The sequence below is a fragment of the Pinus tabuliformis genome, chromosome 9 (assembly GCF_031772625.1).
Source record: "Pinus tabuliformis cultivar Carrire ecotype Pingquan chromosome 9, CPIR1, whole genome shotgun sequence".
NCBI lineage: Eukaryota > Viridiplantae > Streptophyta > Pinopsida > Pinales > Pinaceae > Pinus > Pinus tabuliformis.
In genome coordinates, this window is record NC_142307.1 from 1,920,786,350 (window position 1) to 1,920,807,196 (window position 20,847).

The 20,847-nt window shown below is 38.4% G+C and overlaps 1 protein-coding gene across 1 annotated transcript in view; it reads right to left on the reverse strand.

The window, feature by feature from the left end:
* Positions 1-266: 266 nt before the first annotated feature.
* Positions 267-20,847, reverse strand: part of LOC149156612 (uncharacterized) — a 248,462-nt gene continuing 227,881 nt past the window's right edge. The window contains exons 3-4 of the mRNA XM_089444804.1: positions 512-672; positions 267-385 (exon numbers count right to left, since the gene is read on the reverse strand). Coding sequence (XP_089300930.1) covers positions 267-385; positions 512-672 — 280 coding nt within the window. The remainder of the gene's footprint in view (positions 386-511; positions 673-20,847) is intronic.

Below are 20,847 nucleotides of genomic sequence, written 5' to 3' on the forward strand. Positions count from 1 at the left end.
ATACATGTTCTGGCAAGAGCAGCAGTGCAGGTAATAAAGTTATCACAGCTTAAGCATATTTAAGTAGTTACTAATAGTGTGCTCATAAATAATCCTGCAAAGTCTCTTCATCATCTTTGTGTTACTATGCAATCCATAAAATACATGTTTTGGCAAGAACAGCAGTGCAGTTATCACAGCTTTCACTTGAGTTGCTTTTGTAGGGATCAAAGAACAAGTCTTTTTATGCCTAATAAAATTTCCGTCCGTCAGCATTCATGTGTTTTCTAATGCTCACAAATGACAGTTTGTAACTTGCATGTTAGATTAATAAACTGAGATTTGATAGATTGTTTGTCAATATTGTTACTCTGGATAATACTTGGGATGATAAAATTTGATAATACTGTGACACAACATAGACAAGAGTAAAATATAAGTGTTCAAAAACTATAATGCAATGTAAGAATTGTAACTTTTCTACCTCTGCCAAACAATAACAATGAATATAGCCTATGTGTCTTTAACTTACCTATTAATTCAAACCACATGGTTAAGAAGACCATTGCTGTCCATGGTAATGACCCGACAATTCCCTGCAATACTATAATCCGAAAAGTTTGTACTTTGACTACAGCCCTCATAGCCATCAATGAATCCTTACAAATGCTGGCAAAACTAATACCATCACCCCTGAAAAATAGATCCAAAACATTCTGTTATTTATTTGGATTTCAGTTGCTGACTCAACACAACTACAAGACAAAAAATATATCTTGTAAACATGTTGAATTTGGTCATTTGTTTTCAATTCGAGAATGGGACTTCTTATTTTACCTACATCGATACCAGTAACATTTCTAGGAGACTCTAACAAGAGGCTAAGGTTGGAAAGTTGTAACGTGTCTGCAAAGATAATAATCATGCTAACTATTCTGTCCAAAATGAAGAAATACAAGTTTTTCTTTATATATATGTCTGACATAGAAAACAAAAAGATAGCTATGCTGCAAAATCTAGCAGGCCTTCTACAAGGCAAACACTAGACCAAGTGACAACAATAAGGTAGTAGCAAACTATCACCATAGCTACTACCCCTTGCTCTTTATAGATTCTCACCAATGGGAGGAGGCCCGGTATATAGGTCACCTAAGAGATATTCTAGGTTTATAGGTATATGGTGACAGAAAAAAGGCTTCTAAGGGATGACACGACTTAGGATCAAGACTCAAGCAATCAACAAGAGGCAATTCACATCCATTGAAGAGGTTAAATTAGGGCACGCTAAACCTAGGGTTTGATTAATAGCATGGAAAATGGAATGTCCCAAGGTTAAGGTGCAAAGAAAAGGTTCCCAACTATGAGTATCAGCAAGGCCAAGGCACATGAAACCTTCAACAAGCCCTCAAGTTGAAGCTTAACCAAACTAGTGTTTCTCCTAGGGCAAGAGAAATTATGGAGGAAAATTGAAAGATTAGGCACCAAGAGGAATTATTTTGGGGCAACCACTACAACCTGGTTTCTCCTAGGGCAAGAGAAATTATGGAGGAAAATTGAAAGATTAGGCACCAAGAGGAATGATTTTGAGGAAACCACTACAACCCTTGGCATTGAATCCTTTTAGGGTCTGTTGCACTGAAATTGTCAAAGTTCCAGGGAAGCGGAAGTACCAACTTTTTCAACAAAGATTGAATGACATATCAACAGTTCATGTGTCATGATCATCCCATTCTGCAAGTTATATATTGTAAATGATCTTGGTAAAATTTGGAGTTTATGTAACAACCGAGGTAAGCCTATAATTTAATAACGAATTCCATCCTAGGAGGTTTTTTAACGTCGTGGATTACTTGTGTTTCTAGACACGGCTAATCAGAGGATTGTTTTCCTTCCATCTTAAACCCCAAAGCTTGGGTGAAATTCACTGTCGAATTATTAGGTGTGTCCTAGTGTTTTTAGTCGAATCTGATGTAAAAGTGGTTTGGGAATAATTTAAGCTAGTTGGCTTAATTATTTTATTACAAATCACTTGGTTTACTAGATCATACTATGTCGCAGATGGGTTATGTGTCTTGAGGGTCTAAGCCAAATGTGTATTCCCTCTTTGAGTCTTATAAATGAAAAAATCTTATGTATTAGAGGGTTGGAAAAATAATTAAATCCCCTCATGTGTAAATTAATTAATTTTCTGACAAAATACAATTAAATCCTAAGCTAGAAAATTAATTAATTAGAATCAAATTAAATTGTCTTAGGAAAATAAATTCTCCAAATGGAAAAATTCGTGGGTCTTGAAAGAATCAATTTTTAAAGGTCCTCCACTAAGGGAATATTGTATATTTTAAGAAAATTTGGACCCTTGGAGCTTGGTTGTTAAATCAAAGTCAAATTTTTGAAGAAATTAGCTCTAAATAATTAATTTTGAGCTAATTAAAATGGAATTAAATGATAAATTCGAAAATTCTTCAAAAATAAAAAATCAAAGGCCAAGATTAAAAGATTTTGAAGCGTTTATTAATGGCCAATAGCATTTTAACAAGGATCAAAGAAACTAGCCGTTATTTTTCCATTTGAAGGATTTATCTATAAATTAGAGAGTCAGTTGAGTCTCTAGTCATCTTGAACTCTAGCTAGAATTGTTGTTGAAGCATTTGGTAAATTATTGTCTCACTGGGAACTATTCTTTTCTACTATAATAAAAGATTTTGGGCTTCCTATGTGGTGCTTTATATTATTATTTTGAGATAATACATAATATTTGCAAGTATTCAATCCTTGGTCACCAAGTTCACAGACTGTGGACAAGGGTTACTTTGCTTGGATCCTTAGTTTTTATATGGTGGATTGAATCTTCACTAGGGCTATAGTGAACATGAATTTTTTTGAAGCATTTTAGCGATTCTTTCAAGGAAAATATATCATAAAAAAATATTTTCTCAAAATCTCTTTGAAAAAACCCTTAAATGATTTGTAAATGATTTTATAATTTTATTTGAAAATTATTCTTCTAACTTGGTTTGGGGTTTTAGATTTATTTTGTATATATTTGGGGTTTGGATGTTTTTATTTTCATTTTTGCAGGTTAGATCAAAGAGTGAAACGGAAGAAGAGCTAAATCTAGGCCCTTGAGGGTAAGATCTAGTCTCTCGGGATTTTTTGCAGCGTTTCCACGAAAGAATTTTCAGAAAATAAAAGAGTTGAAGCATAAAAAAAACTTGAGCAAGGGTCTCAAGGTTTGGCTTTGAGCCCCAATTTTCTCCTCCAAACCCCCAACGTCCCCTCTCTCCTCCTATGTCAGCTTTTTTCAGCCTTCCTAAGGTTGGTCGTGACCCTTAGGGGTTGTGGCCTCCCTTCTTCTCCCTATCCGCAAGCCCAAAAGACCTTGCAGCCTCCTCTTCGGCCCTCCTGCGCTTGTCGCAGGCCCTCTATCCCCTCCTCAACCCTCTATCCAACCTCCTTTCTCCCCTCGACCCTCCTCCCTTGACCTCCTCTCCGCTCTTCCCTTGGCCGCAACCCTCTAAGGGCTTGCAACTCCCCTTTGTGGTCTTTAGGCCTGAGAGTTTCCCTAGGCCTCTAAGCCCTCTTCATCCCCAACGCTAGCCTCATTAGGCATAGCGTTGGCCCTTTGTGGCCATATTCTTCATCCTTGGGCCTTGATCTATCATCCTAGCCCTTTTATCCCCTCAAATGTGTCTTCCTTAGCCTTGTTCTCCCTTTTCTTGGCCTCTTTTGCCCTAAATTGACCTGAAACCCTAATATGAAGTTTTAAGGTTAAATACTTGCTGGTTTTGCAAGTTTAAGATCTCAAAATTCATATTTTTCAAGCGGAAACTTGATCCCAAAGTTTCAATGAATTTCAACCAAGGGATCTCCAAGGCCCTGGGCCTAGTGTTTCACCTCTAAACCCTTGTTTCACTTCAGTTTTATTACAACAATCAAATCATTAATAATCAAGCAATAAAATCATATGTTTGATGGTCAAAATCACTTAAAATTGTAAAACCTAATTTTCACAAGTTTTGGCCACTTAAGCATCTTGAATTTGGCTTAAATACTACCTTTTACTTGCTAGAATTTTTTGCGTAAATTGTTGAATCAAGTTTGCAAAATTTTCTGAATCAAACACTTAAGAGGTGCAAAATTTTCAAGTTTTCAATTTGCGACAAAATTTTACTATTTTTGGACATTTTGGGCATCGTCTTGGGCCTCATTAGCTTGTTGATCTGCTATTTATTTACTATTGTTATAAATATTTCAGATCCGAAAAGTTCACTGAAAACATACCTTAAAGGCCCTAATACATCTGATTTCTCAGTTTACTTGGCAATTGGGCACATTTTGCAGCATTGAGTAAGCATAGGCATCATTGAAGTAACATTTATTTACTGTTGTCATATTAGTCACAACTCATAAAAAGGATCATTGGAACATAAGTGCCTAAGTGTTTTCTGTTGAAGTTTCTAAGTTAGTTAGAAACTCTTCATGCACTTTATCTGATTTATTCCTACCTACTTGTTATTTTTCCTTAACAAGTTATTTACAAAGTAAATACTGAAAATAAACACCAGTGCATGCTCAACATATTACAGATCTGAAACAAAAAGAAACAAGAACAAACACACCAGATGACACCATTATTTTTGGACTAATGTCCCCGGAAAAACCCAATATGGGAAAATTGGTGCAACTATCTAAGAGTTTTCTTATTAAGCAATATCAAAGTACAATCTGGGTGCTGAAACTGGCCTACCCAACAAAGAATTTCCTTGGTAGTAATACATCTCAGTTTCTGACAAATCTACTAGTTGAAATCCTAGATAAACCTTCCGGCAGCTACTCAGCACCAATTTGCCCCAAAAACCCCAGCGTCTGCCCAATCTAGATTGCTTCAGCCTCTCCTAGCCCAACGCTAACCCTGTGTCAGCCTATCTTGGCCTGCGTCAGCCCCAAGAGGCCCTGCGTCAGCTCTCTGAGCCTCTGTGTCAGCGACGCTGGCATCTCTGGTGCTCTGCGCAACACTTAGTTGCCTCTGTGTGGCCCTGTGTGAGCACTGTCTGCTCCTGTGTCTCTCTCTTTGGCTACTCTCTCGACACTATCTCTGCCTCTCTGTCTCTTTGTACTCAATGCCCCTCAGCTACTCTCCCGATCACTGATTCTATCTCTCTTAACAAACCCCGCTCTAGAGAATAGAATGACTGATCATTCTCTGGTGTTCTCTCCAAGTGACCCTCAGCCTCCTCTTATACTTTTCCTGTTGACATATCAACGGCTAAGATTAAATCCGTAATCAACGACCAAGATTAGATCTGGCTTGATCCATGTCTTTTGGACCACTCTAACACAGATTCATATTAATACACATTAATATTTTATTTTCCCTAAGTTTAGACTAAGGGACTCCATTAAAAATATTAATTATTTTAATATCTCCTGATCTCTTTAGAATCTGCCCAAACCCTTTCTGGGTATTGGAGATCTCATGGGCCCCAACCTCTCCACCAAATTTCGTGGCTAGAGCACATCTAATGCTACCCCAAGTCAACACTCCCTCTTAGCGAGGACTATGCTCTAGCAATACTCCTCACTGAGTATTACTCTGATCATCCGGCATCGGTACCTGTGTTGATGCTAGGCCTTCCTGCCCAACATCCTCTGCTTTGTTGCATCCTGTACTCTGCCCATGGTTCTGCCACTGCCACTACTGCATCTGTACGACAACTCCCTCTGCATCCGTGCTATAGCTGGTCCTTTCTCCCAGCACTGCATCTGCACTGCACCTCCTCTCGTCATGTTGCATTGTGTTGCCCACTGCTGCACTGCAACTCAATTACTGAGAAGTAAGTAACTGATCTCCCAACTGACCTCCCTATTGGGCTAGAGACAGCCACTAATGCTGAAGCCCCCTCTACCGTTGACAAGTGGTCCCTCTCTGACCTCTGCGCTGCTGCAACAACTCCCTGCATCTCGCACTATTGCACACTTCTCTATGCCTTCCTGCACTGATGCAACACTCCTGTGTCTCTCGCACTGTTGTAGCCTGCTAGCTCTACGCTGTCTCGGGACTGCTGCACTGTAGCTCTCTCTGCCGCTCCATCCGCATATGTCTCTACCCACTCAGCTAGACCTGCTACTCCTCGATGGGGCTCCTGTAGCAAGGTCTAATCCAAGAGGCTGGGTACCTCGAGGATCCTGCCCCTCATCGCCTGTAGTCCTCCTGACTACAGCTCGATGTCTCCCCACTTCCACTCAAGAGGTGCGTGTGCACTCATGGTGCAGTCATCATCTGTCAAAACTTCTTTCTCTGCCCGTGTTGGCGCTGCCTTAGTCTCGAAAGACTCTCCCTTACTCTTCTTCCTTGGACACTAGGTTTCATAATGACCCAGTGCCCCACAGTGGAAGCACTTGATCTTGGAGAGATCTTTCTTCTTCTATTTTTCCTGCTTTCCCTCAGATGCTAGGGCCACATCTTCCTCTTCCTGATTGACTTTGATCCCCTTGCTGTTGCTACCTGTCTTCGACTGCTGTCTGATCTCTTCCTGGCGAAGGCTGCCCACATCTCGTCCCAAGGTGGAAGTGTCCCTCTGCCCAGTATACTCTGGACAAATACTTCCCAATCTTTTGAGACAACAATCAAGGTTGTCCTCACCATAAGCTCCTGATCCGGTGTCGCCCCTATAGCAGTCAACTAATCTCGAAACTCATTCAGTCCTCCGAGGAAGGTATCAATTGATTGTCCCTTCTTCATCTGATACGACCTCATCTAATTCTCAAACAACATTCTTCTCTGCACAGAAGTATGCTGGTATAGCTTCTTGAGAGCCTCCCACATCTCAAATGTCGTTTCCTTCTTGGCTATATTGGTACCACATGATCCTTAACCCCGTCAAGGATAATGCACATGGCCCTCGCCATCGCCTCCTCGTACCTGTCATTATCACTAGGGTCGACTGGGACAGCTATTACCTTCAAGACGAAGTTCTTGACATGATTCCTGTCAAGCACGGATAAGATTCTGGCCTTCCAGACTAAGAAGTTCGATGCTCCGTCTAGTCTATCCTGTTCTCTTACCCCGTGTAGTGTCATGATGCTCTTCTACTTCCCTCCTGGAAGTTCTCTGTTCGACTCCTCTGAGTCTCTACTTCCCGTCTTGAAGTTCTCTTCTGGACTCCCTCTAAGTCCTGATTTCCCTCTTGGAAATCCTTCTGCTGCTTGTTGAGATGCCCCCTACTCTGATCGTCTTGTGCAACTGCACTGCTGATCCAGGTCCCTCGGCTAGAAACCCTCGATAACAGCTCCTCTGGCCCTACTCTATTAGGTATTGTTCTGACTATAGTACCTCACCAGTTCCACTCTGCAATATTCCTGCAGCCTTCTAGACCCCAGCAACTGCCTATCTGTGAACTGCGTCAACCCCTATCTACTTCAAGTTGGCTCTGCGTCACCCCGGATGGGTCTGCGTCAGTCCTATGGCCCTCTGCGTTAGCAACGCTGGCCTTTCTGGGGCTCTGTGCAACTCCTGGCTTCCTCTGCGTGGCCCTGGCTGGCTCTGCATCACACTCCTTGGCTTCTGCGTTGCTAGAAACAGCTTTTTTCACCTTGGGATCGTTGTTTTCTGCTGCTATTGCTCCACTCGGATAATGTCTTTTAGTCCTCCTATGATCTGCAATCACACTTTGATACCATTTTGAAGTTTCTACGTTTACTTAGTTAGAAACCCTCCATGCACTTTATTTGATTTATTCCTACCTACTTGTTACTTTTCCTTAACAAGTTATTTACAAAGTATATACTGAAAATGAACACCAGTGCATGCTCAACATATTACAGATAAGCAACTAAAAGAAACAAGAACAAACACACCATTTGACACCATTATTTTTGGACTAATGTCCCCAGAAAAACCCAATGTGGGAAAACAGATGTAGCTATCTGAGGGTTTTCTTATTAAGCAATATCAGAGTATAATTTGGGTGTCGAAACTAGCCTACCCAACAGAGAATTTTCATGGCAGTAATACCTCTCAGTTTTTGAAAATCCTACTGGCTGAAACCTCGGATAAACCTTCCAACAGCTACTCAACACCAATCTTCCCCAGAAACCCCATCGTCTACCCAATCTGGACTGTGTCAACCTCTCCTAACCCAGCGCTGGGCCTGCGTCAGCCCCAAGAGACCCTGCGACAGCTCTCTGAGCCTCTACGTTGGCTTCTTTGGTGCTCTGTGCAACACTTAGCTGCCTCTGCGTGGCCCTACGTGAGCACTGTTTGCTCCTGCGTCTCTCTCTCTGGCTGCTCTGCTGTTCTCCCGGCACTATCTCTGCCTCTCTGTTTCTCTGTACTCAATGCCCCTCAGTTGCTCTCCCGATCACTGATTCTATCTCTCTTAGCAAACCCTGCTCTAGAGAATAGAATGACTGATCACTCTCTGGTGTTCTCTCCAAGTGACCCTCAAGCCTCCTCTTATACTTTTCCTGTTGACATATCAACGGCCGAGATTAAGTCCCTAATCAATGGCTAAGATTAGATCTGGCTTGATCCATGTCTTTTGGACCACTCTAACACAGATTCATATTAATACACATTAATATTTTATTTTCCTTAAGTTTAGACTTAGGTACTCCATTAAAAATATTAGTTATTTCAATATCTCCTAATCTGTTTTGAATCTACCCAAACCCTTTCTGGGTATTGGAGATCTCATGTGCCCCAACCTCTCCACCAAATTTCGTGGCTAGAGCACATCCGATGCTACCCCAAATCAACATTTTCATATCTTGTTACTTGTTCCTAACATTTACATGGTTAAAGTGACTAACATTATTGGTTTCTTGAGAATTTAAGTTTCACATCTCTTTGGCATTATCGCATATAATCTTGTTGAACTGTGATTGACATCTTGATTAATAAGTGGATAAGTTGATTTAATTGATTAAGCATCTTGTGGAATATTGTTGAAGTTCGCACTTGTCTCATTTAAGAATTGCCATTTTAATATTGTGAAGTACTCTTGCTATAAGAAGATTTTCACTAAGTACTTAAATACCTCAAACAATCTTAACTCAAGACAAATCTCACTCATAATCTCTTGCATTAGCATACTAAGTCTAGATTGCAATAATAATTTACCTCCTAGCATAAGCTAGGTTGATAGAAACATAAGACAACCTGTCTCACTTGGCTTGAGGAGCCTAGGCAACTCTTCGGTGGTTAAGACAGTGACCTTGCAATCGTCAGAGCCACAGTCTCTGCAGCGCCGGAGGCATCGGGTGATAGAAGCACAAAAGAAGGTATCGTTAATCAAGCCTACTCCCTGTTGGCCTCCTTCCCACAACCTACCTTGGAGACCAGCTTCAAAATAGTTAAGGGAGGTTACATTTAGATTAGGCATTTAACTAAAAACAACCAAAATCTCTGCATCAAACATAGATCATAGGTTGTGTACATCATTTAAGTTAGTCAATCATCTCAAGCAGCAGGTATCTATCCAGTCATTTGGTTCCAATTTACTATAAGCAAGAATTGGTGACTCCATGAAGGCACTGGTCTCATACTCTAAAAATCTAATCAAATTAACAACCTTGCTTAAATTTAACGAATTGGCTAGGCCACTCATCTGTGTCTCCCAAACAAGTTGGTTTCCAACTTGTTTTCCTTCATTTCATTCCATAGGGACTACTCTCCATAGCCTGTTGTTGGGAGAGAGCTAGAACAGAGTGGGCGGGGATCAAAGTGATAGCCCCCTCCCTAAGCGTTGTCACGGTCCCTATATGATCCAGGCGATAACATTTTCTAGTGTCGTTACCAGGGACGAGTTTGTCTTGTTGCCGCAGTTAGGACATTATCATTATTGTTCTCTCATTTTTCCATTTATCCCGTCAAGCGGCACAACATTTTCTGGTGCCATTGTCGGGGACCAATTTGTGGACCTTGGCTTTACAACAATATCTATAATCTTGTAATATTTCATCCTTGATTCATTTTTCAATCAACGCCACAACATTTTTTGGCACCTTTCTCTCATTTTTCTTCATCTTCTCATCACCTTATTATTTTCCCTCTCACTAATCCTCTCATCTTTTTCATTCTCACATTTAGCACCTAGACATTTAGGGTGGTTTCCTGTTTGGGTGGTGTTGACCACTACATGTCAAAAACCCATAGCAGTACACCCCCTTTTTCGCAAAAGGGATAGCACCTGAACAACGTGTTCCTGCCATCCAGCAATCATCGCCAACCTGAGAATCATGTTATAATGTAAACCCATTCTGCATGTGTATAATGTAAATAATCTCAGCAAATCTGTGTCGTGTATGTAATTACCTGGGTAAACCTACTTTTCTGGTGACAATCTACATTCCGGGAGGTTTTTTCTCTCACCGATCCATTCTCAGATGGTCGACAGAGTTTTCCTTCAGCCTTACCCCAAAGCCGGAATGGATTTTGTCACTGGGATCTTAGAGGAGTCCTAGTGTTCTAGATCGAGTCTATGTAAAAGTGATTTGGAAATAATCCTAACTATTTGGTTAGGTTATTTTATTACAAATTGCTTGATCTGATAGATTATATTTGTGTCGTAGAACTGGGTAGTCTGTGAGGGTCATTTTCAGATGGGTTTTCCCCCTTGTGATGTAAAAAATGTGAAAATCATTATGTAAAGTGTCCTGAGGGTTGGAAAAATAATTTATCCCCTCATAGGTTAATTAATTAAATTTTTTGGGTTTAATTAATTTTAGGTCTTAGGTAAATTTAAATTCTCCGAAGGCAAAAATTCGTTTGTCCTTAAAAAATTAAATTTTAAGAGGTCCAGGGGTCGAACTAGCTGTTGGAGGATTTTAAGGGGTCGAACTAGCCGTTGGAGAATTTATCTTTAAATAGGAGGTTATTTTGTCAGTCAGGATCATCCGATCTCTGGATCCTATACTAAGCTCTCAAGCTCTCTTGTATGCTTTTTCAAATTAATGCAAAAGTCTTTAGGGTTTCAACATGTTGTAGTGTTCCTCTTCATGAATTTATGGTAACATTATCTTAATTTCTGCTTAATATTATGTAAAAACTATCAATCAATAGCTCTCTTAGAATAATCTGAATACAGGTATCTTATTCAATTTGTTGGATCTAGGGTAACATTTTTATTTTTGATTGAAGTAGCAGGGATCTCTATTTCTTCAGAATTTTATTGTTGTTCTATTTCTCTACTTGATTTGATGGTTGATCTAGTGTTTGCAGAAGATCTCTAGGTTCTCATTGAGCGTTTGGGGATAGTTCTCGATTGGACCAACCAACTCTCAACACATATTTTCTGAAGAGTCTACTTCATATAAGCCTTAGGATTTATCTAACGATAATCTTTTTTCTGCAGGGTGTTTTTAGACTAGTACTTCTCTAAAATTTCAAAATCTTTTAAATAGTTTGTAGCAATTTTGATAGATTTGGCTATTAAGAGCCTTAGATTATCAGATCTAGGAGCGGAGTTGAACTCATACTCAGATTTGATAGATCTGTAAATTATTTGTATAGATCTGTAAATTATTTGTATAGATCTGTTATTTACTTGTGTAGATCTAAAATTTTGTAACATAATTTTGAATTTTAACACTTGGGTTTTTGGGATTTTCTCTATTTTTGTACATATTGGGTATTGGGTTTTTCACTTTTCAGTTGTGTAAAAATAGATCTGAGAAATCAGCCAAGAAAATCTTCAGATCTGAGCTAGATCTAGACCCTGGAAGGCAAGATCTGGGCTCAAAGATTGTTTGCAGGAATAGATTTGAGAAATCAGCCAAATAAACCTTCAGATCTGAGCTAGATCTAGACTCTGGAGGGCAAGATTTGGGCTCAAAGATTGTTCACAGAAATAGATCTGAGAAATCAGCCAAGTAAATCTTCAGATCTGAGATTTTTTCAAGCAGATCTGGGGGTTTTGAGACAAATATAAGCCTTGGAGGGCAATATCTTGTCCCAAATATTTTGCAAGGCCAACCATTTAAGAATTTGCAATAAATATGAAGATCTTAAGCAAAATAATTTTTTTCAGAAAAAGGGTTTCAAGTTTTGGGGCTCCTAAGCCCAGATCTACCTTCTCCTAGCCCAACGCTAGTTCTATTGGGCCTAGTGCTATCTCTCATTGGCCCTAGATTACCTTGCTCCATTTCTGATTTGAATATTTGATTTTTTGAAGCTAATCATTGGTGGGTTTTTGTAGAAAATTTGATAAAAATTTGTGTTTCAGATATTGAAATTTTTTTGCAACTTGGGCAAGTGATCTTCAAGGCCTACGGCCTAAGGGTTTGATCTCTAAACCATCTTTTTCCTCACTATTTGCTACAGCAGTCATGTACCTTTCTAATAGTAGTGAAAAACACATCTAAGTGGTTTGAAATTAACTAAAAAATTGCTAAATACATTAATAAGTAATTTATGTTTGATGTGTATCAAAAATTTGGCCTAGATCTACGTTTTGGGTCACTGTTATCTCTAAATAATTCTGTTTCTGAAGTCTGAAATATAACAGTGGAAAAATTTCATGTGAGTTAGCCTAAAATCAGTTCCTAAGTTGTCTAATACATTAAGGAATTAATTTCTTGAGTTGGGCACTCATCATTAGGCTTATTTTATGTTTTAATTGCTGGTTGTAATAAGTATATCAGATCTGATATAATTCCGGAAATCACATCACAACAGGCTGAATTTTTTTTATAATTCATGTGGACAAGTTTGGAAAAATTTCGCTAAATTTTTTGCATAAAGATATCATTGATAGCTTACTATTTTCATTGCCATATTGCTGCTGTCCTAAAGTTTTTCTTACTGCTGTCCTCAAAATTAATTTCTGAAAATTAAGTACGTTGTCATGGAATTGTGATAAAATGCATATCCTTTGTTTCATAAATTGAGTATTTTTTTGAGCATTTGTTGACATTGATATCAAATTGCAAAGTTTCTTTTGTTGTCCTTGAACTAAATTGTATCAAGAAGATTTGAAATAAGCTGGTGTTTTAACTATGATATTTTCAAGAGTTTATTTTCTAAGTCTTCATCTAAAAAAAGGTGAGCATTTCATTTGGGTAATTGAGGGCTTTTGCGGCATAAGTGTTTTTTCATTCTCGAGTCTAACTTCATCTCATCTGTCGGTGCATTTGCATATAAGTTAACTTTGCATAGATAAAATTTACTTCCAAGCATAAGCTTAGTCGATGGACAAATAGATCTCCATCCGTCTTTTCTTGAGAAGCATGTTTTAATAATACTTAAAACGGTGACCTTGCAGTCGTCAGAGCCACAGTTCTCTGCAGCGCCGAAGGCACCGGGTATGTTAGAATTTCAGGAGAGGTATCGTTAATCACACCTTAGTGTACTTCTCATGATCTTCTCTCTGCCAATTACTACAAAATCAGGCTTAGCACATAAAAGATTGAAGGTTTCACATTTAAATAGGCATTTAACTAAAATTAACCAAGATTCTTGCATCTCACATTAGTTTTAGGATCTGCATTTCATATCAAATAGTCATTCATCTAAGCAGCAATTGCTAGTCGATTACTTGGTCTTAATTTCCCTAGCAAGATCGATAACTCCATAAGGCACTGGTATCAATCGTTTAAAATCTAATCAAATCCTATAAGTCTTGCTAAATCTTAATCAAGTACTTGATCGCTTCACTGTGTCTCCCGAACTGGTTGGTTCCCAACTAGTTCTTTTTCATTCCACTTTTCCATAGGGTCTACCCCCCTTAGCCTGCTGTAGGGAGACAAATTAAACGGAGAGATTGGGGATCAAGGTGACAACCCCCGATTTGAGTTGTTGTTGCAGTGCCTAGATATTCTATGTGACAATAGGTGGCAACTCCACTTATTCATCCATTCATAAGCACGTACTCTATAAGGAATCCCAGTAACCTGGTTAACCCCGCTCCTAGTCCTGAAAAGTTTCTAAGAGCTCGGTTAAACAAGTTACATTCTAGAGATCGTTTAAATTTTCTTGAACATGAAGCTCTCCTTGACCTCCATCTGCTTTTCATCAATCCTCCAAATCAAGACATCATGGGTGACTTCTATGGGCCTTGCAACTTCACCAACATCCAGGGGTATCTGCATGATCTACCAAATGAGTCAACTATGAACAAATTGCCGATTTTTGAAGGAAATAATGTTGTCAATGCTGAAGAACATATAAAGAAGTTTGATTTGTTCCTCCATAGATATGCTCATTCTACGGACTATAATCATGAAGATGTCAAGATGAAACTATTTGTCTTATCATTGGAAAGTAGTGTGATTGATTGGTTCCACGACAAGGCTGATAATTCCTTTGATTCTCTGAGAACCCTCCTCAATGCCTTCAGAGACAAATATGGGGATAAGAGGGAAGGAAAATTCTTAGTAAAGGAATTCAATACCATTAAGAAGAAAGAAAATGAAATGGTGGTAGAGTTTAACCAAAGGTTCAACAAATTACTAAAGGACATGACTCAGGATTACAAGCCTCCTGACAAAACAGTCTTGGAAACATATCTTGAGGCTTACCATGTAGAAGTTCAATATGAGATAAGGCGGGCTCACCCTGCCACTTTAGTTGCTGCCCAAAACACAACTGAAGAGTTAGAAAAAGATAAAAGGCTTCAAGTAAATCTGAGATCCCTGGCTATGAGAGAGGTCCTGTTAAAATCAAAGAAGAGTCAGAAACAGTAAAGGAATTAACCCGATTGGTTAAAGAAATGGAAATTAAGCATGACAAGAAAATGAGTGACTTACACTCCAGGATGATCCAGATGATGGATATTCAGCCTATGGACAATAATGGGCCATGGCTTAGAAGAAATCTTCCCACAGAGCAAAGGCCCCCAGATCCTCAAATTAACATGTTTGGAAAGGAATTCCATCTACCTCTAAAAGATTGGATGGAAATTATTAGGAATAGTCGTAGTATTGATTCTCTTAACTTAAGCAATATTGAAAATGAAGACGAAGAGTGGCTTGAGGAACCACCTATCCAAGACATAGGAGAATCAACCTCTAAGTTTCTTAAAGCTAATCCTGGTTTCACATTGGGAGAGTGGATCAGTCAAATAAAAATAAATGTACCTATTAGTCAAATGATCAAAAGACCAATTCAGAATAACTCAGTCACAGAAGAGGTTAAAGTGTCTCCTCAATAGGTTCCTGAGGCTCCATATTCTTCCGTTTCATGTGATGATCATACCAAGGTTGAAGAGGTTTTGAACAAAATATCTCATCCCAAGGGCCCTTTAGAAGAACCTGTTGTGATGCAATCCAACATTAGGAATTATGTTGTCCTTTCTAATCCTATAGATTTGCCTAAGGATGATATAGAGTCTAAAGATCTGATGTGGCACATGAGTTTTGATGGTGCTTTTTCAAAACCAAGTAAAGGGGTCGGGATCATTTTCACTTCACCCCTTGGACATGTATTCAAATTTTCTTTCCGCCTAGAGTTTGAAGCTACCAACAACGTAGCTGAATATGAAGCTTTGCTGCTAGGTTTGGAAATAGCTCGAGACCTCAGAATAAAATTGCTAACTGTAAAAGGTGACTCGGATCTTGTTATCAAACAAGTTAAGGGTATATTCTCATGCAAGAGTGATAGACTCAGGAAGTACAGAAACGTTGTATGGGATACCATAGAATTGTTCGATACATTTGGATTACACATTGTTCCTAGAGAAGAAAAATGTCAACCTGATGAGATTGCCGTAGCGATTTCCACTTTTCAAATCTCTGACAATTTACTAAAGGATAGAGCCGGAATGGAAGTCATTTTCAGACCATCTGTCCCTGATAATGTGGAACATTGGCAAGTTTTTTATGATGAAAAGCAAATTGTCTATTTCCTAAATCACTTAGACGAATTTGAAAGTTTCCAATCATGCTCTAAGGAAGAAGGATCTAAACTTAGAGGAAAGGGATGTGGTGAATCCCACCATGGGAAACATGGTGGCCATGGAACAGCTCTTTGACAGAAACGATGCAACCAAAAAGAATGACGAAAAAAAGTTGGATCTCGAGGAATTCATTGAGGTAAATATCGGTTTTTCTGAGAACCCAAAAATGGTTAAAATTGGTAAAGGAACTTATGAAGAAGAAAATGAAAGTTTATTTGAATTATTTATTGAATATCGTGATGTTTTAGCCTTTTCCTATGATGAGATCAAAGGATATCGAAAGGATGTTATTCAGCATACTATTCCTTTGAAAGATGAAGAGGCCAAACCATTCAAGCAAAAGATTAGGTAGATAAATCCTAAGTTAGCTCCTCTGGTTCAGAAGGAATTGCAGAAAATGCTTGTTGCTAGTATCATTAGACAAAATCGACATTCCTCCTGGTGCTCAAACTTGGTTATTGTTAGAAATAAGAATGGTACTATCAAATTATGTGTGGACTTTCGAAATCTTAACTTAGCTTGTAAAAAAGATAATTATCCGCTACCTAACAAGGAGAATATGTTGCAAGGGATAACCGGGTCTGAATATCTCAGAATGCCTTTCGGGTTAACAAATGCAGGGGCTACTTTTCAAAGGACCATGGATTACGTTTTCAAAGAATTAATTGGAAAAATTATTGAGATCTATCAAGATGACCACACCGTTTTCTCTAAGGATGGTAAAAGTCATATCAACCACCTAAGGCAGGTTTTTGACAAATGTCGTGAATTTGGCATATCATTAAACCCGACAAAGTCTGTTTTTGGGGTCACTGAAGGGAAATTATTGGGACATATCATTTCCAAAGATGGCATCAAGACTGATCCTGAGCAAGTTGAAGCTATTCAACAAATTCCATTACCTCCTAACCTTAAGTCCCTTCAGTCTTTCCTTGGTAGGACAAACTTTCTCAGGAGATTCATTCCCAACTATGTTGAGATTGTTAAACCTATACAATGCCTCTTAAAGAAAGATGCAAAATTTATTTGGAAGGAAGGGGGTAAAAGGGGATTTCAGGATATTAAGAATGCCATTGCCAAAGCTCCTGTCTTGGTTAGCCTAGATTATTCAAAAGACTTTATGATATTTTCATTTGCTTCCAAAGATACTATTGCAGGCGTTCTATTACAAAAAAACCAAGATGGGCATGAACAACCAATTTCCTTCATGAGTAAGTCATTGCAGAACTCAGAATTGAAGTATAACATCATGGAAAAGCAGGCCTATGCATTGGTCAAATCTCTTAAGCATTTCAGGACATATGTGGGCTATTCAAAAATTATTGCATTTGATCCGCACTCAGCTATCAAAGATATATTAACTCAAATTGATTGCTTGGGAACTTGTTCCAGATGGGCAACTAAGATCCAAGAACATGACCTTGAAATCAGACCAACCAAGCATGTCAAAGGTCAGGGATTAGCTCAAATGTTGACGGAAAGCAATGAGAAAGCCTTGGAGATGGTTTGCCAAAATGAAATTTTTGAGCCTTCTATATCTCCCGAACTTCAAAAGCTGGAAGGGATCGAATGGTATAAGGACATCATTTATTATTTGACAAACTTGACTTGTCCTGATCATTTGGTAGCCCATAAGAGGGGAGCTCTCAGATTGAAAGCATCTAAATATTGTATCTTAAAGGATGGCCTTGGATAGAGAAACCCGGATGGGATAATACTAAGATGCATTGATGAAGATGAGGCTAAGAAGCTCATCACCGAATTCTATGCAGGATTTTGTGGGGAGCATTTTGCAGCGAAAACCATGACCCACAACATTTTGCGTGCAAGATATTATTGGCCCACCATTTTTTCATATGTGCATAAATTTGTCAGGAGATCACAGGAATGCCAACTTTTTATAGGAAAGCAAAAATTAACAAATTTGCCTCTCCAACCAATTATAGCATAAGTACCTTTCTAGTAATGGGGGTTCGATTTCATTGGTAAATTCAATCAAAACTCTAGTAATGGTTATTCATGGATATTGACCGCGACATATTATTTTACAATGTGGGTTGAGGCCATTCCGACAAAGCATGCTACTGAGAAAGTTGTCATGGATTTCATTGAAAATCATATCATTACCCAATTTGGTGTTCTAGCCAAGATCATGGACTGATAACGCAAAAGCTTTCATCTCTTTTGAATTCTCCTCTTTCTGTTTCAAGTATGGCATTATTTTGTCTCATTCCTCAAATTATTATCCCCAAGGAAATGGTCTCGCTGAGTCAAGCAATAAAAATTTAATCACCATCATTAAGAAGATTGTTGGGATACCAAACGATCTTGGGATAGTAAGATCAAATATGCATTATGGGCCAACAAAATCACAAAGAAGAGGGCTACTGGAAAAAGCCCTTTTGAGATTGTTTATGGTTTGGAAGTGACTTTGCCTATTCATCTGAAGCTTCCCTCTTATCAACACCTTTAGCATTTTACAGAGGACAAAGATGCAGTTCAGAGAAGAATAGATCAAATAATGGAACTTGATGAAGCCACAGGAACACTTTTGATAACATATGCCAAAGCCAAGCCAAAACAAAGGAAGGATTCGACAAGTCTTCATGGAACAAATCTTTACAAGTTGGTGATATGGTACTATTATGGGATCGCAGAAATGAGAAGCCCGACAACCATGGAAAGTTTGACAGTCTATGGTTGGGACCATATTTTATCAAAGGGATCATTGGAGCCAATTCTTTCTATCTCAACACTTTGGAGGGAGATCCTGTGGACCTACCAGCAAATGGGAAAATGCTGAAGTTGCACTACAAAGATGACATTCGATGCCATGGGCATCGTTTCGTATAGTATCTCTAACCCTATTCCCTTTTTATTTCATGTCATTAAATAGGCTATTTCGCGCATTTATATTAGGTTTTTTGTTTCAGTTTGTTAGAATAGTTTTTTTGTTCTAGCGATATTTTCTATATATACATGATGATTTCGGTGTTGAATGGATATCTATTTGATGGAATTTTGTTTCCTTGGATGCAGGATTTTGGGATTCTCACGTTACTTCTTGGAAGCAACGTGTCCCCATCGAGCCATATGTTGCACTCAAATTGTCAAAGTTCCAGGGAAGCGGAAGTACCAACTTTTTCAACAAAGATCGGATCACATATCAGCAATTAATGTGTCATGGTCATCCCATTCTACAAGTTATATATTGTAAATGATCTTAGTAAAACCTTGAGTCTATGTAACAACCTAGGTAAGCCTATAATTTGATGACGAATTCCATCCTAGGAGGTTTTTTAACCTCGCTGATTACCTGTGTTTCTAAACACGGCTAATCAAAGGAGTTTCCCTCCAGCTTAAACCCCAAAGCTAGGGTGAAATTTATTGTCGAATTATTAGGTGAGTCCTAGTGTTTTTAGTCAAGTCTGATGTAAAATTGGTTTGGGAATAATTTAAGCTAGTTGGCTTAATTATTTTATTACAAATCACTTGGTTTACTAGATCATACTGTGTCGCAAATGGGTTATGTGTCTTGAGGGTCTAAGCCAAATGTGTATTCCCTCTGAGTCTTGTATATGAAAAATCTTATGTATTAGAGGGTTGGAAAAATAATTAAATCCCCTCATATGTAAATTAATTAATTTTTCTAGCAGAATAAAATTAATCCTAAGCCAGAAAATTAATTAATTAGAGTAAAATTAAATTGCCTTAGGAAAATAAATTCTCCAAATGGAAAAATTCGTGAGTCTTGAAAGAATCAAATTTTAAAGGTCCTCCACCAAGGGAATAATGTATATATAAAGAAAATTTGAACCCTTAGACCTTGGTGGTTAAAAGTCCATTTTTTGAGGAAATTAGATCTAAATAATTAATTTTGAGCTAATTAAAATGGAACTAAATGATAAATTCGAAAATTTCTCAAAAATAAAAAATCAAGGGCCAAAATCAAAAGATTTTGAAGTGTTTATCAATGACCAAGATTATTTTGAAAAGGATCAAAGACACGAGCCGTTATTTTTCCATTTAGAGGATTTATCTATAAATTCGAGAGATAGTTGAGTCTCTAGTCATCTTGATCTTTGGCTAGAATTGTTGCTGAAGCATCTTGTAAACTATTGTCCCATTGGGAACTATTTTTTTCTACTATAATAAAAGACTTTGGGGTGCAACTCAAGGTGTTCTTGTTCATTGATTTGTGATATGTATTGACTAGGGCTCCCTATGTGGCATTTTATATTATTATTTTAAGATAATACATAGTGTTTGCAAGTACTCAACCCTTGGTCTCCAAGTTCACAAACTGTGGGCAAGGGTTACTTTGTTTGGATCCTTAGTTTTTATATGGTGGATTCAATCTTCGTTAGGGCTATAGTGAGCATGAATTTTTCTAAAGCGTTTTAGCCATTCTTTCAAGGAAAAAATATCATAAAAAATGATTTTCTCATAATCTATTTTAAAAAACCCTTGTATAATTTGTAAATAATTTTGTGATTTTATTTGTAAATTATTATTCTAACTTGGGTTGGGGTTTTTAGATTTATTTTTTATATATTTGGGGTTTGTGTGTTTTTATTTTCATTTTTGCAAGTTAGATCAAGGAGACAAGTGGAAGAAGAGCTAGATCTAGGCCCTTGAGGGTAATATCTAGTCTCTTGGGGTTTTTTGCAAGGTTTCCACAGAAGAATTTTCAGAAAATCAAAGAGCTTAAGCATAAAAAAAAATTGAGCAAGGGTTTCAAGATTTTCAGGGCTCCGAGCCATGGTTTTCTCCTCCAAATCCACAACATCCCCTCTCTGGCCTCCTACGTCTGCTTTTTTCAGCCTTCCTAAGGTTGGTCGTGACCCTTAGGGGAGGCGCCTCCCATTTTCTTCCTAGCCGCAAGCCCAAAAGGCCTTGCGTCCTCCTCTTCGGCCCTCCTAGGCCTACCACAGGCACTCCGTCCCCTCCTCGACCCTCTGTCCAGCCTCCT